The 24963-nt window shown below is 58.0% G+C and overlaps 1 protein-coding gene across 1 annotated transcript; it reads right to left on the bottom strand.

Annotated features, from left to right (window-relative positions):
- Positions 1-1578: 1578 nt before the first annotated feature.
- Positions 1579-9035, bottom strand: DUSP7 (dual specificity phosphatase 7). The gene is made up of 3 exons (XM_058726714.1): positions 8329-9035; positions 6415-6849; positions 1579-3675 (listed from the first exon to the last, which is right to left on the bottom strand). Exons 1-3 carry the CDS (start codon positions 8843-8845, stop codon positions 3368-3370), a joined length of 1260 nt encoding a protein of 419 aa, XP_058582697.1. The 5' UTR covers positions 8846-9035; the 3' UTR covers positions 1579-3367.
- Between the last annotated feature and the right edge of the window lie 15928 nt (positions 9036-24963).

Raw genomic sequence — 24963 nt, 5'->3', positions numbered from 1 at the left:
AAAGCCCCCTGGTCCTCCATTTGAGGAGCTGGCTCAGGAGGCAACGTTGCTCCCACCCCCCATCCTGTGCTTGGGCACACTGGCACTGCCAGGCACTTACTCGGCCTGTCGAGGGCCCAGCCCCCAGCCCGGCACCCGCGGGCTTCCCCAGCCCCAGCCAAGGGCAGCAAGAGGGAACAAAGGCCCAGTCTCTGCCTGCTCAGCCCCCACCCCCTTGCCTGCCCCTGGCACAGACGGACCAGGGCCCCGAGGGAGCCCAAGTGCAAAAGCAGCACCCACCCCTTTGCCAAGGCTGCGAGACTCCCCTTCCCCCCTCCACAGGCCTGCTGGCTGCACAAGTGTTCCCCCATTTGAAAGATGGGAAACCTGAGTGACACGGGTAAGGAGCTGGTAGCCATACATCTGGCACTAGAACCTAGGTCCTTTTGCTTGAAGAACCTACCTTCTACCGCTCATCATATGCCTGAAGGTGTGACTGCATTCTGGTTGAACCTAACTCATGGGCAGAGATGAAAAAAGCAGAGCCTCCTGGACAGCCCAACTGGGAGTCTTTAGAAAGAGTACCTGGGGCCAGCCCAGTGTTGGTCATAGTGGAAGGGATAAAGCCAGATGACAGGCAGAGATGAGGAAATGGAGTTAGCACCTAGTGCCCGACAGGGCTCACTCAATTCTGCCAGAGGCAAAGGAAACATAAAGGAGCCCCCCATTCCCCATCTGTAACATGGATCTATGTTGCCCACTGAGGGCTTCACACCCCCAGGCCACGGCCACCATCCTTCTCCAGGCCCCTTCCCTCTTTCTTGCTCTGTGCTCCCAACCAGGTCCTGGGTTTTGTTGTTTTGTTTTTCAGGTCCTGTTTTTGAGCCCCCAGTGGGGGGGGGGGGGGGGCCTACCTGGCGGGTGGATGCTCCCTTGAAGAATCCAGGCATGGCCGATTCCTCCCTGTAGGTCCAGGCCCAGACCAGGAAATGGAACGTAACATGTTCATTGTATCCCAAACACCAGAAAAGCACTGAGTATCTGAGTGTGATTGGCTTGATTTTTATAGATGGAAACTGAGGCTACCCAGTCCTGAGGAGCGAAGCAGTGCTGACCCATCACCAGGCAGGTTTTACATCCCACTGGCTTCCCAGGGACTGTGGGGTGGGGGTCAGGAGGATGAGAAGGTAATACTAGCATAGCCTCCATTCCATGCACGAGAGCAGCAAGAGAAGGGTCAGGGACCTAGGGCCCAGTCAAATCTGGGTATCGCGAATCTGGGTGATGCCTGAGTGGACAGCCCTGAGCAATTCAGGGTGGGCAGAGGTTCAGCTGTGTGACCTTGGTCTACAAAACCTGTCCAAGCTTCCATCTTCTGTCAACCAATCAGCAAAGTCCCAGAGAAAGCCCTGAGGTCCCTGCCTGCAGTGCCTGAAGGCTGGGCAAATGCCACACCTCCGCTCCTCCCCCAAGGCCTGGCCACTCCTCCCAGTGAGGGCCTTAGGGGACTTCACACAGAGCAGGTGCTGGGATGCAGGTCACAGCCACTCTCCTTGCCACCCCCCAGCCTGGGCCCAGGCCCTTATTGGACAACACAACTTGTTTTAAAGAAAAAATAATATTTATTTGCAATATAAACAAAGTCCCGTTGCTGGTTCGGGATATATATATGTATGTGTGTGTGTATATATATGTAGGGTCACAAATTTTCCTTCATAAGATCATAAAGCAAAACTGGCCACCCTCTTGGCATACTCTCATTTACACAAATCTGATGCATCTTTCTGGGTTTTTCTTTTTAAAAGTAAAAAAGAGAAAGAACCATGTACAGCATGGAAGCTTTTCGTCAATTTCTCGACTGTGGCAAGATTTTAATCCGCTGCCTTAAAGAATCCCTGAAAACCGCCCCGTGAGGTAAGATGCAGTGGGGCAGAGTTTCCATGGCCTCACTCACATGCCAAGTGCCGGCTTGCTCAGGGACCCCAGCCTGACTACTCACCTCTCCCGGGGCCCCTGCAGTCCTGACACCTGGAGGGATTGAGGCTGGAGAAGGAACAAAACTGGAGAGGATAACGGAATCCGTGGCTTTGTTCTGTGGATCCTAGGAGGGGCGTGGACAGAGCCCCACACCCCGTTCACTTGTCCATCCTCGCCCCTTCCGCCCCTGCCCTGGGATTGAAACGGGTGCGAGTTTCCTGGTAGTAGAAGGCATGGGCAAGATGAGTGCAGGGCAAGCTTCCACGGGACAAGGGGGCTGGGAGTAGAGCTGGACCAAAGCAACAGCCAGAGTGAGGGACAGAAACTAGGAGGTAGGGCTGGGCCTCCACCACCGAAGCTTCCCCCGCCAGCCACTGGGCCTCCACTCTCAGTCACAAACAAACAGGGAGAGAGAGACAGAAGTAGTGGGTACGTATAGGAAGGGCCCGGGGCCCAGACCCTCCTACGGGCTGAGCCCAGAGGGCTAATGCTACTGCTTGGCAGTCCCCCATGACCCCACCTCCAGCAGGGCAGCGGCAGGGCCTCCCATCTCCTGCCTCAGGGGGTCTGCAGGGGCTGCTGGAGGGCAGAGAATGCAGAGGCCACCCAGGGCAGCCCACCTATTACGCCTTGCAGAGGTCATCACGGGCAAGTGCAGTGCCAAGGGGGCTGGGCCGAGGGGTGTGCATGACTGGGGGTGGGGGGGGTCTGACACTAAGAGAGCAGCAAGCCACCCCTTCAAGAAGGACCTGCTGCAGAAACGGAGGCTTCACACATGTGCAAAACGCATTTGGTCAAGATCAACACGGGGTTTGTCTTTTCCATTAAAAACAAAAACAAAAACAAAAACCAATAATTGCTTTTTGAAATAGGAAGAAAAACAAAACTGAGAACATTTCTCTCTCTCTCTCTCTCTCTCAGGATCAAGGAAGGGATGAAATACTGGTTTATACAATCCACTGTTGTATGTAGCCTGAAAATAACACTTTTCATTAAAAAAGAAAAATCAAGAAGAGCTTGAACACTCGCCGTGCTCCAGGGAGCTTGGATTTACCTGCCAAAAGTAAAAAGTAAACTCAGGTCCGTGGATGTGTCTTTAAAAAATAGCCAAACCGGCTGGGCCATTGGCTGATGGAGTGTCCTGGGACAAGGATGAGGCCCTGCTGGACTCCCAGGGCCATGTGTCTCAGAGCTCAGGGCCTCTCCACAAAGTCCTGCAGAGAGAGGCCTTGCTGTGGTTTCTGCCCTCCCCAGGGCAGCGAGGGAAGCTCAGCCACCCACCAGCCTGGGCCTCTGGGCACAGGCCATGTCCGATGATGTCTGGGTTCCAGCCGGACACAGCAGGAGTGGGCAGCTCACCTGGCCCAAGGGGGGTCGGGAGGGGCCGGCCCCACCCACCTGTGCCCCAGCCTCACGTGGACTCAAGGGTGTTGAGTGGGAACAGGTTGTGGTTGGTCGGCGTGGAGAAGTAGAGCTGCTCGCTGGGGGTGTGGTTGTCGCATGGGCTGCTTAGCCCCAGCGTCCGCTCGAAGTCCAGCAGCTGCCCCATAAAGTTGAAGTTGGGCGAGATGTTGGACTTTTTCCTCTTGACAAAGTCGTAGGCGTCATTGAGTGACAGGTTCATCTTCTGCATCAGGTAAGCCACGGTGACGGTCACCGAGCGGCTGATCCCTGCTAGGCAGTGCACCAGGACACCACACTTCTTGGAGCGGGCCTCGTCTGAAACACACAAGCATGGGTCAGGGAGGCTCCTCCTCCAGGGAGTCAGAGGTGGAACAGAGGCACAGAGGGTGGCACGGCCACTAGCTGGTGCTACCTGACTCTTGAGGGACCTGGTGAAGTCCCACATGAGCAGGACAGCAACTTGGCATGGAGGTCAAGAGCATGACTGACTGTGGCGTTAGCTTTAAGTCACTGGACATCCCTGTGCCTCAGTTTCCTCACCTATAAAATGGGCCCCCCTTGTTCTCAATGCTCTTATAAGGACCCGAGCCAAGAGAGGGCTCCACAAACACCAGCACCAGTGACGGCTGTGGTCACGGCTAGTTCCGCTGCTGCTACAGCTGAGTGCGCAGACTGTGCTGAGGGTGTCACCCGTGTCCTCTCAGGCCATCTGCACCACGGTTAGCAAGTTCATTTTATAAAGGAGGATGCAGACGCAAAGACAAAGTGACAAGCCCAAGGCCACACAGAGGCTCCTCCTAATGCACAGCACATGCCGTCAGCCTGTGACCTGGTGGTGGGGGCTGAGCTTGCTCTCCTGGTGCAGCTCCCATGGGTACCCCTTGAGAGTCTCCTGGGAAACAGGCCCGAAGGAAGCCCTCAAAAGGGAATCGGGGCCTGGCCCTACACTCAGCTCTGCCCCAGCCCCAGGGCCCGGGAGGAAGCTTAGCCTCCCAGGGCCCGGGAGGAAGGCTGCACTTGAGGCTTCACAAGTGAGGTTTGCTTAAGCGCAGCCCACCCACCTCACTTACTCGACTTCCCCCAGCAGGCCCATGCATCAGTAACATCTCCCACCACAGCCAGCCAGCTTCCGCCAATCCACCCAGCTTCCCCTGGTGCCGCTCTCAGACTCCTCCGCTTGACCTACAGTAGGAGCTCAATAAATATTGGTCAAGCCACTGAACAACTCAGTCCTGTCATCCCTCCACCCCTGGGCCTAGGGTAGCTGACTCTCTGTGCCAAGGATGTAGATTAACAAGAGGCAGCTCTCTGGGGCCCTCAAGGTCCCCACCTCTGATTCTGAGACCACTGGGAGCCAGGCACAAAGGTGGTGCTTAATCAGTGCACTCGCACAAGATGACATGCAGGTTCACAAGCTGTTCTGCTTCTGATGCTCACTCCCTCTGGCCTGGCAGAGCTTCCCCTCCTCACCCCATAAGGGTACCCAAGGCTAAGTATGCAATAGGTACATAATCCAGATTCAGGGACTGACTAGGGGCAAGACTAGCAGGGCAAGAGATAGATATTGTGGCTTTGTGCAGAGTTCTGTGGTCTGACCTTGAGACTTCGGGCTAAAGGGGTGGTGGAGATGAGCTTCCAGTGGTGACACACCAGGATATGGGGAACGCCTGGCCCCCAAACCCACTCCTGGGTGATCCAAAGTGAAACTGCTTCCGCTGGCTTTATTTTTAGCACTCTCAGGGTGTGGCTGAACAGTGTGGGGGCTGGGGCTTGATCCTGTCCCACTGAGTCCTAGGGGATGCTTGGGTCTCTATTCCTTCACTTGTGTCCCTCCACCCCTACACCCCCAGATGCAGAGGGGCCTTCAAGAAGGACAAAGACACCCATGACCCAGGCTCAGCCCCTGGAGTCTATCCGGGGTCCCCTTTTCCCCTCCCCTTTCTCAGTGAGGGAGAGTGAATGCTCAGGCAGCATACACACACCTCTCCTCCGCCGCCGCCGGCAGTGTTCTCCTGGGCAGAGCTGGGAAGCTCTCCCATCGCCAGGTCACAGCCCCTCCCCCAGGCCTCAGCTTCCTTCCTTCCTCCCAGCCAGGCACCTAGTTTTGGTTCCCAGTAAGCGGATGAGGCGGGGAAGCCTCCCACTTCCTGTTATTAAAGCTAGCCCAGCCCAGCTGACAGCAAAACGCCCTCCACTGGACAGGGCTGCCGGCAGGAGAGGACTGTCCAGGCCACCTCCCCTCTACCATTGGAGGCTGGGGAGAAACACGGGGTCACCAGGCTCAGAGAACCAAGGGTTTACGTACACCCTGATCTTATATCTCTTCCCCACACCCTGGGAAGAGCCAGGGCCGGGAAGATGGCCTGTAGTCTAACAGCCTCCAGCTGGCCATGGAGGAAGCAGGATGGGGAGGTCAAAGATAAGGCAACTTGTGGAGCTTGAGTCAGCTGGGGATGTAGGGGGCTGAGGGCTCTAAGCCAAACAGCAGAATTGCAGAATGCTCTAGGGGAGGGCCCCTACACTCCAAGCAAGCCCCATAGGTTGCCGGAAGCATCTGGTGCCCCACCAAGTCACTCTGGGTCACCAGATTCCAAAAGCTGCCTATTTGGGGTAGGCCTCTGGCTTCAGGGCCACCCTTCAGCCCCCTCGGGTACAAAATAAAGCCCAAAGCCCAAAGAGGGACCGTGACAGCCCCCTCCTGGAGAGACATGTGTGCTGAGGCGTGATGCAGAGCAAGCAAGACTCGTGGGAGATCTGAGAGCTGTGATGTTTCAGCTAGATGAGCCCCAAACAGCAGAACCAGAAAAACACAAGCTGGACAGTAAAGTCCATGGGGTGCCAACAGTTGCAGGGAGCCCAGGACTCAGGGGACTGAGGGCCTCGGTGACTCACAGCAGGCATGGGTTCACCCATGGGCATATGTTGGCACATGCAGGGCACACACAGGCCTCGACAGGCCCAGAGGTACCCAATCAGGCGCGGGTGACACCCAAGTCCCGTACACACCTCGACGCACCTGCCCATCCACCCTGCCCAGAGCCCAGCGACACCTACCAATGAAGCTGATGGCCTCAGGGAAGAACTGGGAGAGGTTCTGGCTCCAGTGGTCAGAGATGGGGATCTGCTTGTAGGTGAACTCGCCACCGTGCTCAAAGGCATTGGGCAGGTTAGGCGTGACGTTGAGGATATACTTGATGCCGTACTTGCCGAGCACGTCCAGGTTAGTGGAGTCCTTGGCGCAGCCGAGGTAGAGGTAGGGCAGGATCTGGACGGGGAAGGCTGGTTGGCTGGATGGCACGGGACTGCCGTCCGACTCAGTGGCACTGCTGGGCAACTCTCGGTCTGACTCTCCGTCAGAGCAGTCAGAGCTGATCCGCAGGCCCCCCAGGCCCAGCACTGAGGTGGGTGGTGAGCCACTTGGTGAGGACGAGCTGTCCACGTTGGTCTCACAATGCTCTGAATACTCTGTCTGGAACTTGTTGAAACCACCTGTGGCCAGGGTGAGAGGCCCTGGGTGAGAGACTGCCCATGCCACTAGACCAATGGGCTGCACAAGACCAACGATGGCCAGAGCTGCCCATGTCAAGCACCATAACCCAACAGCCAACGTGGGCCAGGCAAAGTTTGTTACACATGTACCTTCTCCTGTGTTCTCTAGATCTATCCTACGACCCATTGGACAGAATGGGAAACTGAGGCCCCAGGAGGTGAAGTAACATGTCAGAGCTCCATTCCCTTACCCATAAGGCTTCACAGCCCCGGCCATACCACCAGCTTTAGGGCACTTAAGGCCAGGCCCCAGCTCATTCATCTTCCACAGCTCCCATGCATACCTGGCACCCATGGGTGCTCAATAACTGCTAAGTGGTAAAGGAGAGCTGACAACCCAATCTCGGGCTAGCACCTGTGGGTTTGCAAGCCCTTCTTATAGATGAGACTGCAGGGGCTGGTGCTGTGTCTAGGTCAGTTAGAGGCACAGAGGGCCTGGGCCTCCGGACTGGGAGTCCAGTACCTGCTCCTCACCACAACAGTTAGGAAGGGCAGTGTTAAAGTGTTGGTTGCCCCTTTCCCCCCACAGTGGCAAGTTCATAAAAAGGGTCCCAAACTCCCCCTCTCTCCCTTAAAACACAAGACCCCCAGCCTTGGAAACACGGAGGGAGAGAGCTGCTGGGGCTTTACAGAGAGAAGAAATGGGGAGCGTCTTGCAACTAGGCATGGGCCCTGCGCCCGAGGGTGCTGCAGGCCTCCGCTCCCCGCCTGCCCGCCTGCTGCCAGCAAGAGGCCATTTTGGAATGTTAATTGGAAACACCGGCTGCAGCCACTCGCCCCCCAGCTGCCTCCCCCTTCCACAAGCTCTAGGGCAGGAGGCTGGGGATTTAGGGGTCCTGGAAAGCCAGGGAAAGGGACACTGCTTATAGGCCTGCCCCAAGTGCTCCAAGAGGCTGTGTCTCCAAGTAGTGAGACCAATGCTGAGATGCCCAGGGTACCCCAACCCAAACGGTCCCTATACCTTGAGGGCATGCATAATGCTGCCAAAGACTCCCCTAGCCTGACCCAGGTCTTCCAGGGACACGCATTCTAGACTGGAGGAGCTGGATCTGGGTGCCCGGTCGCTTTTCGGGTCCCAGGAGGAGGCATCTCCCTCCTCTGAGGGGCTCATCTGGGCGCTGCCATGGCCCCAAAAACAGGGGGAGGAAAAAAAAAAAAAAAAAAAAGGAAGTCTCAGGCCAGGAAAAGTTTGTTCGGCCCACTCGAATCGTGCCGAGAAGGGGGCACAGAGGCGACCCCATGCTAGCCTAAACGCTCACTGCGGAGGCCGAGCTCCCGGTAGCGGCGGATGCGGGCCGGGGGCGACGTGGCGCCGGCCGGGCAGGCGGAGCGCAAGGAGAGAAAGTAGCCTCCGGCGGGGGCGTCAGGGAGCCGCGGGAGAGCCCCAGTCCTGGACAGGGGTCTCAGTGCTGCCCTCACCTTGGAGGTAGTAGGCCTGGCAGCCGTCGTCGCGAAGCTTTTGCAGGAGCAGGCCAAGCACCGAGGCAGGAGCGCCGGGCTCTGGCTGCCACTCGGCCGTGGCCTCGTCGTAGAGCAGCACGGTGGCCGCCTTGCAGCGCGTGGCGAAGCGCTCCTTGTCGGCGTGGTTGGGGATGATGGAGCGGATGGGCAGGTTGCCCTTGCGCAGGCGGCGCAGCATGAGGCCCGGGATGGCCAGGTTGATGGCCGTCTCGATGTGCGACGACTCGAAGAGCTCATGCGGCCGGCAGTCGAGCAGCAGCAGGGACGCGCCGCCGCGCGCCTCCAGCTCCTCCTGCAGCCACTCGGCGCTCTTGCAGGGCATGGCTCCCGCACCCGTCGCAGCTCCCGCGCCGGTGCTAGCGCCGGACCCGGACCCCGCACCGGGATCCGACCCCGCCCCGGTGTCCCCAGCTGCCGACGCCCCCGAGGCCGACATGTGCGCCCGCGCTGGGGGGCCGCGGAGCTGGTTTTTCATGGGGAGCGCGGGCGGCCCGGGGCAGGGGCCGGGCAGCCCTGCCCTGGGACGGCGCCCCGGCCGCGCGGGCCCCAGCCGCGTCTCCGGGCGCCCGCCTCCCGCCGAGCTGCGCGCCCGCCGCCCCGGCCTCCCGGCCTCCGTCCCGCCCGGCCCTCCGCGCGCCCCGCGGCCTGACAGCCCCAATTAAACCGCGGCTCTGGCGGCCGCGCGCCGAGGCGTCCTCCGGGGGGCGGGGCTGCAGGGCCGGCGCCGGGGCTTAAAGGCGCAGCGCCTCCGCCTCCCCTCCTCACGGAGTACGGGGGCGCGCTGGCTGCCCCGTGAGTCCTGACACCTGCGCCTGCCCGGGCCCTCTCCCTGCCTCAGCCCGGAACCGGCTGTGATTTGCCTGGACTGCCCGGCCAAGACCTTTCCCTCTAAGCCCGCGCACCCAGGTCTACCGAGTCCTACCTTGAAGGGCTGCCCTAGGGTCTTCCTGCGCCTAGCATCCCCTCCCCCACTTTCACTGAAGCAGAGTCTCCCCAGAGATGGGGCGGGGGGTGGGGGCCGTCACGCTGAGCCAACCTCCCCTCCTTCTATCAACCCCATTCATTCATTTTCTCAGCGAGTTCATTCAACAACTGGAAATTGAACGCCTACTACGCGCCAGGCACTGTGCTTAGGAGGTCACCGTTTCAGGCAACGCCTAGTCACTATGATGGCCACAGGCTCTGAGACCTGAAAGGGGGTCCCATCCCAGCAGGCCTGATGGGGAATCAGCAACTAGGGGACGGGTGGAGTAGGAGGACCCAGGGCCGTGCCACACTCCACGGGCAAGAGTGGTGAAATCCTGGAAAGGACCGGCCCTGGGAAGAAAGAGCGAGCCCTTTAAGAAAGCTTTACAAGCGGGGAGGTGACAGGCGCCGAGTGAAGCGCCACGTGACTTTTTCACAGGGGCGGGTGGGAGGGGGAGCTCTCCTTTATCATCAGGTCTCCCTCTCCAACCTCCTTCCCAATGTACCAATCAACTTTCGAGGTAGGCGGGAGTGCGTCGCGCAGATGGCCAATCGAGACCGAAGGAGGTGGTTGGGGAGTGAGGCGGAGGCTCGTCACCAGTTCCACCCAGTGCGGAGAAGTGGGCGGAGTCTCCGCGAGCGCCGTGTATCGGCTCGCAGGAGGGCGGGGCGGAGGAGGTGAATGGAGCCTCAGGTAGCGCTGGAACAAAGCGGCTCCACTCGAGCCGCGCGCGTGCGCAGGGACTGCCGCGCTTTTCCTACCGAGCCAGTGTCATCTGCCCGGGGAGGGAATTAGCGGCTAGGCCCTGCTGTCCGCCCGATCCGTTTTCTGCAGGCGGAGTGTCCTAACTTCCTTGCGGTTTAACCCTCCCACTCTGCCTGAGTCTGGTCGGCAAACAGCCACTAGCTTCTACCTACCCCTAGCTGGAGGGAGTCGGGGTCAGAGGCGGGGCCGGAGGTGCTTGAGATTTGCCGAAGGGAGGGCTTCTGGAACCCGGAGGATTTGAGCTTTCCTCTGACAGGAAGGCAAGAAGAGGGGCGGCGCTGGAGCAGTCCCCACTTCCCCCAGTCTTCCATGTGGAGGTTGAAGGGTTTCCAGAGCCACAGGGCTGTGTCTCAAAGGAGCAGGGGTCTCTCCCACAGTCACACTCAGAAACTCCAGAGCATTGCAGCCAGAGATGGTCTTACCACCCGGGATTCCATGACCAGAGAGGTGAAAGGAGAATCGTGTCTCTGGCTTCTGCCCAGGGTTGGCGGGGCGGGGCGGGGGGGGGGGGGGGGGGAGGAGGTGGGTTGCAGGGAGAACCTACTTCCTTGGAGTCCTAGGACCTGTAGAAAAGCTTCCAGGGTCTGAGAAGCCCAGATCCAGACTCTGCCCTGTCACTTGCTGATATGTTGTGACTGACGATAGTTCTCACCCCTGGGCCTCAGTTTTCCAGATTATAGGAGAGTGCTGGTTTGGCAAGAGCCCAGCAAGCCCATCACAGATCTGTCCAGCTGTGAGGGTACTTCTCTGCGGTAGGGCCCTTGGCTGGCTGTCCAGGTGTTGGTTGTCAGGGATGGAGGCAGCAAGTGAGAAAGAAGCTTGAGCAGACCCACACTGGAGGGGACCTGCTGGCTGGTGAATCATTCCTCAGCGGGCTTGTTGAGGGCTTACTGGAGCTTCAGGTACAGCAGTGCCCAAGGAGAAAATTGGTCACTGCTCTCACTAGTGGGGGCACAACTGAAATGGGGACCTCCAATGTGTCCCCACAGTCCCTGTCCCCCCCATGGAGGAGAAAGAACCTCCCTGGACAGAGGAAAGGAGGCCCTGCCACCCCTCCCATTAGCTTGTGATGGCTCCCTTGTCTCCCCCTCAGGACTCTTCCAGGAGGCATGCACACGCTAGAGGAGAGACCTGTGAGGATGTGTGGAAATGGAGAAACTCTCCAGGAGGTGGGGGCGTCCTCCAGCAGGGATGTAAGAAGAGGCAGCGTTCAGATGACTACAGGATGAGGGGGGCACTGAGAAGAGGGTGACATTAGAAGCAAAGGAGTGGAAGAGAATTAGTATGGCAGCATGAGCTGCCAGCAAGGTTGTGGGCTCCCATCACTCAGCTTGGAGGAGTAGCCCAAAGCCTTGGTTCCTGAGTGGAAGCCCTGCCTCCAGTCTTGAACAGCTAATAAAGTGGATCATAGCAGGGATGCCCTGGATGTATGTGTATATGTGTGCAGGCGTGTGCAAGGGGGAACACAGAACCCTCTGACTTACAGAGCATAGCAGGAACTTGCCCTTGTTCAGACAGCAAGAGACCAGAACCACCTCTGTCCAGGGCCTTGCCCTTTAACAGTGAGCTGCCCTCAAGAATTCTGGGAAAGGGTACCTGGAAGAGGGAGCCTGGTGCCCTGGGCAAGGTCTTGTGATCAAAGACATTCCTCCTCTTCAGGAATGTGGCCTTTCCTGCCCTTCAGGGTTCAGACCCTCCCTGCAGCCCCCAGGAGAGGTGCCCCACCTCCCCTCTTCCCCCTCACCAGGGTCTCCCTGAGGGCCAGTGTGAGGGCCCTCAGAACAGGTCTGGGTCCCTGGAGGTGAGCTGGTCTCAGGAGAGGAACTGCAGGTAGGGTATGTTTGAGCTCTCTGAAGGCTGTCCCTTTCTCCCACACACCTCCAGGCCTTTGCACACACTACTCCCTCGGCCTGGACATTTTTTGACCTCACCCTTTGCCTGCCTTCTAGAAGATCCCAGTTCAGGTGTCACCCTCAGAGAGGTCTCCTCTGATCCTCCAGGCTAGAATTACCCACCTTGCTCTGTGCCCCTGGGACCCCTGCCCCCATCTTTGCTCTGGAATCTATCACTGCCACTGTTCAACACCCCCCACCAGACTTTCTCCCTTTGGACACCCAATGGCATGTCTACCTCCCCTCAAGCCTGTTCTTCCTCCTGCCATCTGTTTCATCCCTGTTCCCCTCAGGTGCCAGGCCTGAGCCCATGAGGCGTGTTTGGAGCTACCTTCCCTGTCTGCACATAATCCATCCCCAGAAGCACAGTGAAGGGGCGTTCCCAGCAGGGCAAGTCTCGGCTATGACAGTGGGATGTTTGATGTGAATTGAGCAGATATGAACTGATATGCCCCCCCTCCCCCACCACACACACATCTACATGGTTGGTAACCCAGGAACTATGTCACCAAGAATAATTTAAGCATCTTGGAAGCAAACTTTCCCTTTTCCACTGGTGCCCATGGATTTCTTAGATAGGCCAACATTTTTTTTTAAAGTTCATTTATTTATTTTGAGAGAGCATGAGAGAGAGAGAGAGAGTTGGGGGGGAATCTCAAGCAGACTCCACATTGTCAGCACAGAGCCCAATGTGGGGCTTGAACCCACGAACTGGGACATCATGGGCCAATATGGTTTTGAATAGCATATGCCAGAGTGCAAGGAACGCGGGGGGGGGGGGGGGGTCAGTTCCTTGCCCTCCTAGCCTAAGAAGGCTAGTGCAAATTTAGGGTGAGCTCCTGCTTACTTCCAGGAGGGCAGTTGGCAATAAGGATGGATTTCACATCCCACCATGAGATCTGAGAAGGGGCTGGGGAGAGGGCCGGGTACTCCAGGCCAACTGTGCCTGAGACCCAGACTGAGGGTCACTCTGCTTGTCCCTGAACTTGGGACAGCTTCTTCTCCATCCCTTGGTGGGGTGCCTGTGTGAGTTGCAGTCAGAACGGGTAATGTCTAAGCTGGGCCAGAAGGGAATTGTGGAAGGCCCTGGCAACTCCCTTGCCCTGGACAGAACTCTTGCTGTGCAGTCCTGTGCTTGTACGTGTACATACACGCATGCAAGGACACACACTAAATGCTGTATCATATGCTCACAGGCATAGATATGTGTGTGTGCAGAAATATACAATACACATGGACACACACAGACCCTGCATGTCTGGGCACTTGCCACTCTTGTTGGAGGTAGCCAGGAAGGGTTCTTACAGGCTGGGGGAATCCGCGTTCCCCTCCCCCAGACCTCCAGTCACCTGGACTCACCCTGTCCTATTGGCTATTGCTAGGATCTCTTGTGGTGACAAGTTCTGAATCGAACCACGTTCTGCCGCTGCCTTCCTTCCAGTGGGGAACTGCCAGGCCTTGGGTGATGGCAGTGCAGCATGGGGAAGCTATGGCCCAGACAGGCGGCGCTAGTGTTAGGGAGCCACGTGCCTGTTCATCCCCCACCCCCCCTGCCCTGCCCAGGTGTGTGGGCCAGAGGGGTGGGAGGACAGGGCCCTGGGGAGCAGGTGGGAGAGGGTTACACCCAGGATAAGCAGACAACAAGACCCAGCAGGATGAAACTCCCCAAGGCTGCCTGGAGAAGGCAAAGGGGAAGAAGTAAGGAGAACCAGCTCCCCACCATTCATGCTCAGACGTTTCGGGGCACCTGCTCTGGGCCAGGGAGTGTGCAGGGAAGGCAACTGGGACCTGAGAGGGGAGCTAGGCCAAAGTAATTCCTCCCTCTCCCAGCTCCCCACCCAGCAGTGGCAGAGCAGGCCCTCAGCCGACCTCCCTCCCCAAGTGGATCCCCGTGGCTTACTTGAGAGTGTGCTTCTCTCAGTTGCATACCCAGCCCACCGGGGTCAGCCTGAGGAGGGAGACTACAGGACACAAACACAGGGCTTTGCCATGCTTTGTCCCTGGCAGGCATTACTAGTCAATCACAGCACTTTCTCCTGCTGAGCCACTCTCTGGCCTCAAAACCCTTCCAAGCAGGCATGACCAGCTGACTGATTGTGGTAGGCAAGGGAGATAAAGCCTATTTGCTAAGGCTTCGATTCACAGCCAGACCAGCAATGGCCTCTCTGTCCCCAGCCCCAGCTCACTTCACCCTGACCTTCTCCTGCTCCCTACTCTGTGCCCAGACACAGCACCTCTGCTTCCACACACTTCCTCATTCCATACTCCCATCCTCTGAAATCATCTCCAGCTTCTGAGGGGCCTCAGCCTCAGGAAGCCTGCCTTGCATGATCTCAGCAGAGTCTGCTCCTTCTCCTGGTCCTTCCTGGGCAGTCCATACTTTCTGCCCTCTCCCCACTTAAGGGCAGTTCAGCTCATGGGGATCTGTGGTAGAGCAGCTCCAGTCATGGAGCCTCACCTGTGACTTCACCTATGTGAGCTCTCCTTTCATCACTGGAGTCCCACTGTGGTCACCCAGAGTCCTAGGGCCCAACCAGGCCTTCCTCATGGCCCGGCCCTCCCTCCATTCCAAGCTCTCCCCAGCATTAGGGCCCCCTTAAGGGAGATGGGGGTCTCCCGGGCTGCTCTCTGCTCAGGGCTGATTTGGGACTGATGTCAAGCAGGCCTGGTTTTTGTCCTAGCACAAAGGCCACACCCTGTGCTGCCCTCATCCTATGGCAGCTTTCACATCCTCAGCCCTGCATGCACCGAGATTCTCCAGTGAGGAGACCAGGGCTTGTCTGTTCCACAGGTGGGGAAGCTGAGGCCTAGGAAGGGAAATGTCTTGCCCAAGGGCCTGGCTGCAGGCCCAGCCAGTTACTCACTTACCCATTGGGCCTGGGGTGAGTCATGGTGGCCCAGGTGATGGGAAGGAAACACATAAACACGGGCAAGTGGGAAGGGCAACCTTGGAGACGGGGGGGGGGGGGGGGGGGGGGGGGGGGAGGGGGGTAGTGCCTGCCTGGGACTCCCAGCTATGAGCTCCCACACACAGGCCCCTGTGGGCTTACTGGGAAGGTGCACACCTGACGGTCTCACATCCTGTTCCCTTCTGGCTCTGTGTCCAGGCTTTGCATTACCTCTGGAAAGGCTGTCAATGCATTTGACAGATGGGGACACTGAGGCCCATGGTAACCAATCAAGCTGTGGCAGGGTGCTGGGCCCCAGACTAAACCCAGAGCTCCTTTCCCCCAGGTGAGTGGCTCCCTGCTGGCTCTCATTGCAGCTCCAGGACCCTGTAGGAGGAGACCCAAGCATAGTCCACAGGGAGCCTTTGCTCTACTTGCTCGTCCCCATTTCTGGGGTGGCAGGGGGCCAACACAGGCAGGGTGGGGGACAGACAGGAGGCATGTGCAGCTATTCGCCCCATAACAAGAGGGGGCTATATCTTGCACGTAGCTTATGTGCTATCAAACGCTCTTTCTGCTTCCATGGCATACTTGGGTAATCCATCCCATGACCCAGTTTCAGAATCTGCCTTCCCAGGCTCTCCTACTTCTCCCTGGCCCATCTTCCCAGCCTCCTTCCCAGCCCCTGCTCCATTCCCTACACGGCAGCCAGAGGGATCTTTTGAGAATGTGAATCAGACTTGGCCTTTTCTGCTGTAAAGCTTCCCATTGTCCTGGCAGAGTCCCAGCTCCTCTCTGTGGCCAGTGTGGCCCTTGATGATGTGACTCTGCCCCTCTCTCCACCTCCCTGCCTCTTCTCAGGGCTCAAGGTTCTCTGACTGCCCCCACTCTCCCAGCCCAGCCCTGTCCCTATGTTGTCCTCCTGCTCTGTGTTTAGGGCCTTTGCACTCACTGGTCCCTATGCTGGAAACCTCTTCCCCCAGTTTTTGCCTTTAAATACCTTCTTATCCTTCTCCCCAAACCCACTTATCCTCCAGAGTCAGAGTGGACATCTAGGAAGTGGCTGAGCCAGCATTGGAACCCCCCTCTCCTTCTAGACTTTGTGTTGTCAGCCCCGAGCCGATGGTCCTATGATTTAAAATGCCTTTGGTTCTCCCTGCACACTGGTTGGTTCTGGAAGCCTCTCACTTCCATTTCCCACTTGCACCTCAGCCTGTCCTGCATGACTGCCCACAGTCACTCCGTGAGATCACCTGGAGCCAGAAGAGGCTCTTTGCCATGAAGGGATGGATTCCTGCTCTCAACTTGCCTAGCAGGACCTCGTCCCCAACCTCAGGCTATAGGCCTCAATTTTGCTGTTTCAGAGAGGGCTCTCCTACCCTGCCATCCAGGTGCAGCTTACCCTTCCTCCAAAGACTGAGCCAAAACTTCTACCTCTTGGTGGACTCAGAGGTCCCAAGCCTGGGTTCCAATCCTGCATAGAGCTACCCTGGAGGAGGGGCTGGGCTGGGGGCTAGACTCAGCTGGGAGGCCCATCCACTGACACTGAGGTCATCCCTAGGGGGCCAGAAGCTGCTGGGCCTGTTTTCCTGAGTGCTCAGAAGAAGGCAGAGGAGAGAGAGAAAGAGTCCAGATAAGCCCAGGTGACCCAGTTCCCTGCCCCAAAGCCACAGTTCCCCCTCCCAGAGTCATTACTCTGAGCTGATTCCCCGTCCCTCTTGTGACATTTGGGGCTTATGGGCAGCACCTCATGATCCCACCTAGGCTCTGAGGGATGGAAGCCAGGGCTTTGGGAGTAGGAGTCCTTAATAACCTGCCCATCCGGTTACCATATTGCCCTTGACCTCTTGCTCCAGGCTTCTGATCCTTCCGAGGCCACCTCTGCCAAGAAGGGCCTGGAGTCCCAGGGCCTGAGCAGGGGTGGGAGGCCAGAGGGATCTTGGACAGAGGTTCCCAGTCAGAGCAAAATCAGGAAGCAGTGATGGAGTCAGGAGCGTGTGTGTGTGTGTGTGTGTGTGTGTGTGTGTGTGTCTGTGTGTGTGTGTGTGTCCAGGTCCTGTCTTTGCTGAACCGGCCTATGGTTTTTTGATTGGGAGAGCCAGCAGTGGCAGGCTCCTGACAGTAAAGCCAGTCCAACCTTTGAGGCTGGGAGGGTGGAGAGGCTGGGAATTCCCAGGGTATCTGAGCAGGGCGGAAGTGCCAGGGGCCTGGGCTGGGTCTGCTTCTTCGGGTGGGCCAAGGGGTGGAGACTGCTAGGTCTCTCTGTAGCTGCCAGGCCTAATTGCCTCATTAGTATCTGCCTGCCGCCCGGGCCTGTCTGGTTCCCTCCCCAACGGCCCAAACAGCCCTGTTTTTCAGGAATCCCTCCTACAAGGCACTGGTGACAGTGACAGTGACCACATGATCATGACGAGGCTGGGGAAATGGCCCGGGAGCCAGCTGGCCTGGGCCAGGCATGAATTTGCTGTGTTGAGGCCTCAGCGTCCAGCCCCATCCCAGGTTTCATGCCCTGTGCTGTCCCACATGGGCTCAGCTGTCAAGCTGCCTGCCGGGAGCTGGATATGCTGTGTTCCCAGGCACACGGGGACCAGTAGCAGCACCAGAAAACAGTCTAGAGGACTCCCTTCCTGGTCTGTTCCTACCCACCCCTACTCCTGCCACAGGGGCATGTGCCCCAAGACCTGGGAGAATCCATCCCTGCAAAGACTAGGGTCTCCTGGGAGAGAGGAGTCTAAGGGACTCTGACTCTTAGGGCCCCGAGCAGGAGCCAAGATGAGTATACCATGTGTGTTGGGACAGGGCAGGAGTGAGAGGAGGGTGGTGGGTGGAGATTGGGGGACCCGACCAAGAGACCTGGTTCTAATCCTGATTCTACCACAGGCCTCCCTTCTCTGGGCCTCAGTTTCCTCCTCTATAAACTGGGGGTGCAGTATGCCAGGCAAACTGCTCTGAGGCAGGAGGAAGCCCACCGTTGAAGGGCCCAGCCGAGGGCTGAGCACATGTCCCCTGAGTCAACCCTCTTGTGCCTGGATGGTCGGGACAGGGCCCTGGGGGCAGGTGATGACCCCCAAGGGAAGGCCTCCGGGAGCAGAGGGATGGGAAGGGGGCTTGTAGCAGCTGTGCCAGGGAACGTGAGCAAGATGGGCTCTGAGCAGAGAGGCCGGCCCCGACAGGGAGGTTAAACAGAGACTGAGGAGACAGAGCATCTCTTCTGAACCTGGAGCTGTTGGCTGCCCTGTCCTGAGGCTGATGTCGTGGTGGGGGCGGTGGCATGGACGCTCCCAACACCTGGGGCCTGCCTGTGCAGGTCCCTTCCCGTAGGGCAAGGCCCTACCCGCCAGCCTTCTGCCTTTGACTCTGTGGCCACGCCTGCCCACCCACCTGGCTGCCCTCCCATAATGAAGGGTAGGGAGGGAATCAGAGTCATCAGGACCCCAACATGGCTCAAACATGGTCCTACCTCCAAGCCTTGGCCATGCCAGCCCCCTGATGCCTTCTGTTCACCCTTCCTTAGCTGTCACCCCCATTCAGTTCCCACCTTTTGCTCAGACCCAGCAGACAACAGCCCCTGCTCTGAACCCAGAGAGACTTTCCCATCATGGGGCTTCGACCTATACCTCCTGCCTCCTCAAGGGCTTTTCCTGTAGCACTGTCCAAAATGGGATCCATGGAATACTGGGCTGGCCCGGCACACCTCGATAAAAGAAGTTAAGTGGTCAAACGTCTGGAAAACACTACGAGCTCTGTGGCCCAAGCTGCATAGCATTGGAGTGTTAAATGCTCTGACAAGTCCTGCAAGGATTGAGCTGGATTTATTTTGTTCATCAAGCATTTCCCAAACTCTGGCAACCACAGCATGAGTTTCCTGCATAACCTCCACTATCAGCTCATGGGACTGTGCCCTCAGCATGTCCTTCAGGGGAGAAAGTGGCCTTATGTTGCCCAGTGGCTGTTCACACCACATTCTCTTCCCTGGACTGTGCTTCCCATCTTCAGGGTCATCAAGGTGATCACTCAGAACCCCATACCCTTCTTCTGGCCTGCTGTAGGGCCCTGCGGTCTGCTTTCTGCCAGCAGGTCCAGCCACCCCTGTGGGATCAGAAGCTAGTCTGGTGGGAAGGTGAGGGTGATAAATGGATGCTGGGCAACAGGCTGGAGAGGAAGAAGATGAGCCAGACACTCAGCCATGTTTCTCCCAACCGGCAGCTGCCAGCTCTTGGCCCTGACTGGCTCCGGTGGCCTCTAGCTCGAGGCTGCACAGGGCTGGGTGGGGTGGATAGAGGGGCTGTGCTGTCTCGGCTTGGGAGCTGCGGACGGGCTCCCCTCCCCAAGCCCAGGCCAGAGTTGGGTTACGAGCCCTGAGGGTCTCCTAATGAGTTCCACATGCAAGTGGATGCCTCGGAGAGGAAACGGGCAGGGGCTGGGGCAGGGGAGAGGGGCCTGAGGATTGGAAACATGTGTGGAGGAGGAGAAGGAGGATGGGGAGGACGACAGAGAGGTGGGGGAGAAGGAAGGGGAGCAGCAAGAGGAGGAGACTTTATTCTCAGAAGTCCTGGTGCCTACCTCTCACAAGGTTGACTGCCAGGCCCCCAAGTCCCTGTCAGAGGCCCCCAGGCCACCAGTCTGCTGGGAGAGTGGTTGGAGGGACCTCAGAGGGCCTACTCCTCTTTACTTCAGGTGGAAAAAGCCCCAACCTCCTGGCCCTGCTTGGTGGGGGTTCTGAGCCATTAGGGGCAGGATAGAACCCGCTGGGTGGGAGGGGCCATGGGGGCATAAGGAAGCCCCTCCAGTGCCAGCCAGCCTGGCCAGCAGCAAAATACTCCTCCAGATCCAGCCCGGCTTCCCCTACTCCACTGGAGAGCCCTGGGTGCAGCAAGGCCACTGACTCGTCAACCCTGACTCCCACCTTTGCCCTTCTTGGCTAGTGGGTGGGCAGGGAGGCCTGGCATGTGGGTTGGCTGCCCTACCACCCCTCCCACTCATGTGGGCACCTGGACTGGCCTGGTAGCTGGAAACCTCATTAGGAAAAACAAAGGCTGTGCAGCAGCCATGTTGACATGTGGGGTGGGGGTGTCTGGTGAGAGAGACCCACAGTGTTGGTAAGGAGCAGAGTCTCAGGACCTTGTGGGGTACAACAGATCCCCCCTCCCTCCCAGGAGTACCGGTTGAGCCCCAGGTTTCCAGCCAGCTGACCAAGGTGGAGCCTGGAGTGGGCCTTATAACCAGCTGGCCAGCCTGCAGGACTCCGATGCCAGGAGCCCAGCCCTTCAGCCCCCACCTCCAGCCCCCTCCCCAAGCCATGGACTGGAGCCCAGCAAGGACAAGGTCTGCTCTTAGAGCTTTGTGTGAATTGTCTCAGTGAGTCTTCCCAGCAGCCCTATGAGGTCACTCCTGCTCTTACCCTATGTCATGGAGGAAGAGGCCGAGGTACAGAGAGGTGCATACAGAGTATTCCTGGCATCAGAAATAGTGGGTGCAAAGGTCCTGCGGCTGGAATGTGCGTGGTGTGTCCAAGGAACAGCGAAGAGGCTGGTGTGGCTGGAGGGGCATGAGAGGAGGGTGGAGGGGGTGGCAAGAGATGGGGTAGGGGACAGGCAGGAATGAGTGGGGCCTTGTGGTCGTGGTGAGTACTGGGGCCTCTATTCACTGTCGGGGAGGCTGGGGAACCAACCACTGGAAGCAGTTGGGCAGGGATGGCATGAGCTATCTTACCAGCTCTCATTATTTATTGCTTTTTATTCTGACAGCTTAGTAGCCTCTGGCTGCTCTGCTGAGAAAAGATGGGGTGGGACAAGAGCGAAAGTGGGAGACCAGGGAGAAAAAGACCAGGCATCTCAGCAGGTTCTGGCTCCTTGCGGGTTTAGCTTTGGGATGGCATGAGTGGTAGGCAGGCCCAAACTTCTGGGGGAGGTTGACAGGACCCTCACCTGACCTGCACAAGCCTGAGGCTCCCATCTATAGGGGCCTATAGAGCTGAGGCAACCCCAGGCCAGAGACCTTATCCCCCAACAGGAGACTTCAGGATACCTCTCAAAAGGCACGGGCATCCTTGTGGGGTTTCACAGATGTCTCTATCTCAACACACCCTAACTACCAGGGGAGCTAGACCCAACCCCAGGATCAGGGCAACCCCAAGAGCAAAGGTCAGCTTCCTGGTTCCGGCTAAGAAGTCCATGGAAGCAGCCCAGACAGGGGCTGGCCCAGCTCTCTGCCACAGAAAACACCTTCTGTTTCTAGTTAGCAGGCGCATGTTAGCTGCTGCCTGGAGGGTCTGGGAGGACTAACTACACCGCTTCCCTGGCTCCAGGTTTCAGAGGCTTCTGAGGAGCCAATCCAGGAGCAGTTGTCACGGGAGGAAGATTCTGGGGGTTGAGTTGGGAGTGGGGAGCAAAACCAGCATCTCCATTCCAACCTTGGGCAGGAGGGCATGTCTTTGGGGCGGATCTGGCTGCGGTCAGGATTTACGGGGCTCAGTGCAGAGGTGGGGTAGGACATCATAGTTCTTCTGGGAGATCTAGATGGTTCTAGAGAGAGCTGCCAGGGGAGGGCAGGGGGCAGGGCAAAGGTCTGGAAGAGGCCAGTTAAGCAGAGCATCTGTGGGGTGCATGTGCCCTCAGCCAGGCTTGAGACCAGGAGAGTGACAAGGACTGGCTAAACATGGGCCCCCAGCGCTCAGGGACGTCCATGGCTCTGAAGGCAGTCTTGATTCCAAAGCTGAGTCCAGGCACCCAATGGGAGGAGAACGGAGATAGACTGGGGCTGATGTCAGGATGCGTGGCGGAGCGACACTGCCCAGCGTGGGTTCTGGCTCCTGCAGGCCAGCCTCCCACCTACTGGGCACCCACTTGTGCCTGAAGGAGAAGCTCAAGGCCGAGAAAGGGAAGCTTCGGCAGAACACGACTTCCCTCTCCTGCCCGGGTTCCTTATCCCAGTGCTCAGATTTCTCATCAGTGGTAGGTCAGCGGGTGGGGGGCTGGCATTCCTGAAGCAAGAAGCGCTCCTAAGGTGAAAGAGGCTCACCTAAAGTGAAAGCACTTCTTAGCTTTGCTTTATAAATAGGTCCTCGGGAGAGTGCACTGGCAGCTCCCAACCAAGGAGGGGCTGGCATGAAAGCTTCCTAATGGCTTTGCCCCAGGCTCTCTGGCCTGGCTCCAATCCTATCTTGAGCTCAGCTGGGCCCTCAGGGGTCGGGAGTCTGGGGCAAAGCTTCTAAAAGACTTCCCCGGGGTGGCCAAGTAAGTGACCCTAGGTTGCCAGGGCCTCCAGGCTGGGGTGAGCTGGAGCCCACCAGCCAATGGGACAAGGCCCCACGCCAGGTGTGGCGCTCACAGGAAGTGGAAGGACACCCAGGACACCGGGCCGCCAACAGCCTGCCACTGCTGCCTTGGCAAAGTTGTTCCCTCAGCAGCCTGGGGTGGGTGGGGTGGAGCAGGGGTGCTCAGTAAGAAGGCCCGGGGGGGATTTCTGGTCCCCTTAAATGGCCATACACCAATTAAGGCGGGAGCCATCAGGGGCCTATCTTGAGCAAATCATTTAGGAAAATGAGGTTAATGACAGGGAGCCAGGACAACAGGGCCCGTGTGAGTCACCATGCTCCCGCTCGCTCAGCGGGCTGGGTTTCCGGGATTCCGGGTAATCACAAACACCCACCCTGGAGCCTGTGCTGGCCTTGGTGGCAGCCTGGGTGATAGCAGAGAGGTGGCCTTAGAGTGCTGGCCTCCCTAGGTGGGGAGGGGCTGCCCTGAGTCCCCCTGCCTGCCCGCCCAAGTCCCCGTTCACCACCAGGCATGCTCATGGCAGGGGCCACAGGATCAGGAGTTCGTAACTGTAGCCGTCTAGAATTCCAGAGCCAGAGGGACCGTGGGACCATCAGCCCATTGACACATGGACCAACTTCCAGGAAAGGGGCCTGACCTGTCACAAGTGTCACCCCAGACTGGTGGTGGTGGGGGTCATACCAACAGTCACACACTGACCACACTCTCGCTCTGTTACAGTCACTGCTCTGAGCGCCTCATGTGCCTGAATACATAGGCATATAACCTCAGAGAGAGTCTACAAACTTGGGAAACTCATTCAAGACCACGGAACTAGCAGGTGGCAGAGCCGGCTTCTGGAGTTGGGAGTCAGCGACCCCTGACTCGACCTCTCAGCAGCCTGCTTGCACACAGCCCGCCACCACGGAGAAATCGCGAATCTGTGGCAAGCAGATCCTGGGACAGAGGGACAAGGATGGTGCTGGGTGGGAGAATGGCAGAGTTTCTAGGTCAGGCTGGCTGGTGCCACTTGAGTCTCTGAAGGGACATGGTCAGAGCTCGTGGGGAGTGGAGACTCGGGAAAGAAAGGGTAGCAGGCTTGCCAGGGGTCAGGACAGGACTCAGCTGCTGCTGCTTTCTGGCTTAGTGGGCCGGCCCACCTGAGCTGCCCCCCCGCAGTTTCTCTGGCAGAAGTACAGGTTCATCTTGAAACCCCAAGAATCTGGCAAAGGGTAGGTGGAGGGAATCACAATTTAAATCACCCATCACCAACACCTGTTCTTTTATTTCCCGTTAGGAAAATCAGGGCACGAGAGAAGGGGGTGGTGGGAATTGCCACTAGGATATACTTCTTTTTTTTTTAATTTTTTTTTTTTTAACGTTTATTTATTTTTGAGACAGAGAGAGAGCATGAACGGGGGGAGGGCCAGAGAGAGAGGGAGACACAGAATCCGAAGCAGGCTCCAGGCTCTGAGCTGTCAGCACAGAGCCCAACGTGGGGCTCGAACTCACGGACTGCGAGATCATGACCTGAGCTGAAGTCGGGCGCTTAACCGGCTGAGTCACCCACCCCTAGGATATACTTCTTAACAAAAAACCCCTAACCTAATCTCACCTTCCTAGCAAAAAGAAAAAGAGAGAGAGAGAGAGAGAGAGAGAGAGAGAGAGAGATGCCTGCAATTTGGATTTTGGGGGACTGTTATCAAAATCTACAACCAGAAAATACGGTCGCTGAGCTGAGGCACTTGCATTTCCAGAAGGCAGAAACACCAGTGGGGGCATTGGTAAGAGCCCCTACGACGGGGGAGCCGGCGGCAAGGGCTGGCAGGGAGACACCACCACAAGAAAGGCCCTGTCATGTGGCCCCCAACCTTGCTAAGCCACCTCAAGCCCACCTAGGCCTCACACTCCTCCCTCGCAAGCAAGGGCCAAACAGCCCAGTGTTGCCCAGCTCAGGGTCCTATAGCACCTTCATGGGCTGGGGGCGGGGGGGTCAGAGCACCCCAGAATCTCCCGTCCCCTCTTCCTCAGGAAAAATCTGGGCCCCTAGATCCTCACTGAGCAGTGAGGTCCCAACTCAGGCCCCACGTGAGCGATTTCAAGAAAGAACTCTTGGGGTTAGAACTTAGGCCCTTCATTGCTTTGCCTTGTGTGTGTGACACACTGACCCTCGGGCTTGGAGGAGGTGGGTTCTCTGTGGTGTTTCAAAGACCAGTGTAGCTCTCCAAGAACCTTCTTCCCCCACATTCCGGGTCTGGCTGGTGGCTCCATCAAGGCAGGTGTGTGAGTGTGCAGGAAACCCCTCAGGAGGGCCCTGCCTGGGCCACTCCAGAGAAGTCCTCTCAGACAGCCCATGGCTGCCTCAGTAGGGGAGAGCCCAGGCTGGGCTGCCTCAGAACCCGAGGACATCGGCCTATAAGGGGTGTGGTGAGGGGGGCTGATAAACTAGAGTGGGGCTTCCAGGGACAAACACTACACCATTGCCCCCAGGCCATTTCCCGAATCCCTAGCAGGCGCTCAATCTCCATTTTCCTCACAGAGAAAACTCAATCCTGGTGTAAACTGAAGGCAGGGAGATGGCAGCCTGGGCCCGGCCGGAGGGCAAGAGCTGCCATACCTGCCTGGAGACCTGGTTCCAGTCCTGCTGTCCCCAGTGAGAGGTACCATCTGTGTCTCTCGAGATGACCTCACCCTGAGATGGCTGCTCAAATCACCAGAGCTCCAACACAGACCTCCAGCTTCACGACTGGAAGCTACAACAGGACAGCCAGCATGGTGGGGACGGGACACATGGGAGGCCTTAGCAGATCCCTGGGGACCTTCAG

The sequence above is a fragment of the Neofelis nebulosa genome, chromosome 4, assembly GCF_028018385.1.
Source record: "Neofelis nebulosa isolate mNeoNeb1 chromosome 4, mNeoNeb1.pri, whole genome shotgun sequence".
Classification (NCBI taxonomy): Eukaryota; Metazoa; Chordata; class Mammalia; order Carnivora; family Felidae; genus Neofelis; species Neofelis nebulosa.
The sequence above is the reverse complement of the archived record's forward strand: the minus strand, read 5'-3'. Positions and strand labels throughout refer to the sequence as shown.

Bases quoted from the DNA above. Each gene is read 5' to 3' on its own strand.
- DUSP7 (XM_058726714.1), bottom strand. From the start codon at position 8,845: ATGAAAAACCAGCTCCGCGGCCCCCCAGCGCGGGCGCACATGTCGGCC. The intron at 6,850-8,328 runs GTGAGGGCAGCA...CCCTGGCCACAG, and splicing joins CCAGGCCTACTACCTCCAAG to GTGGTTTCAACAAGTTCCAG. The intron at 3,676-6,414 runs GTAGGTGTCGCT...TGTGTGTTTCAG, and splicing joins TGAGGCCATCAGCTTCATTG to ACGAGGCCCGCTCCAAGAAG.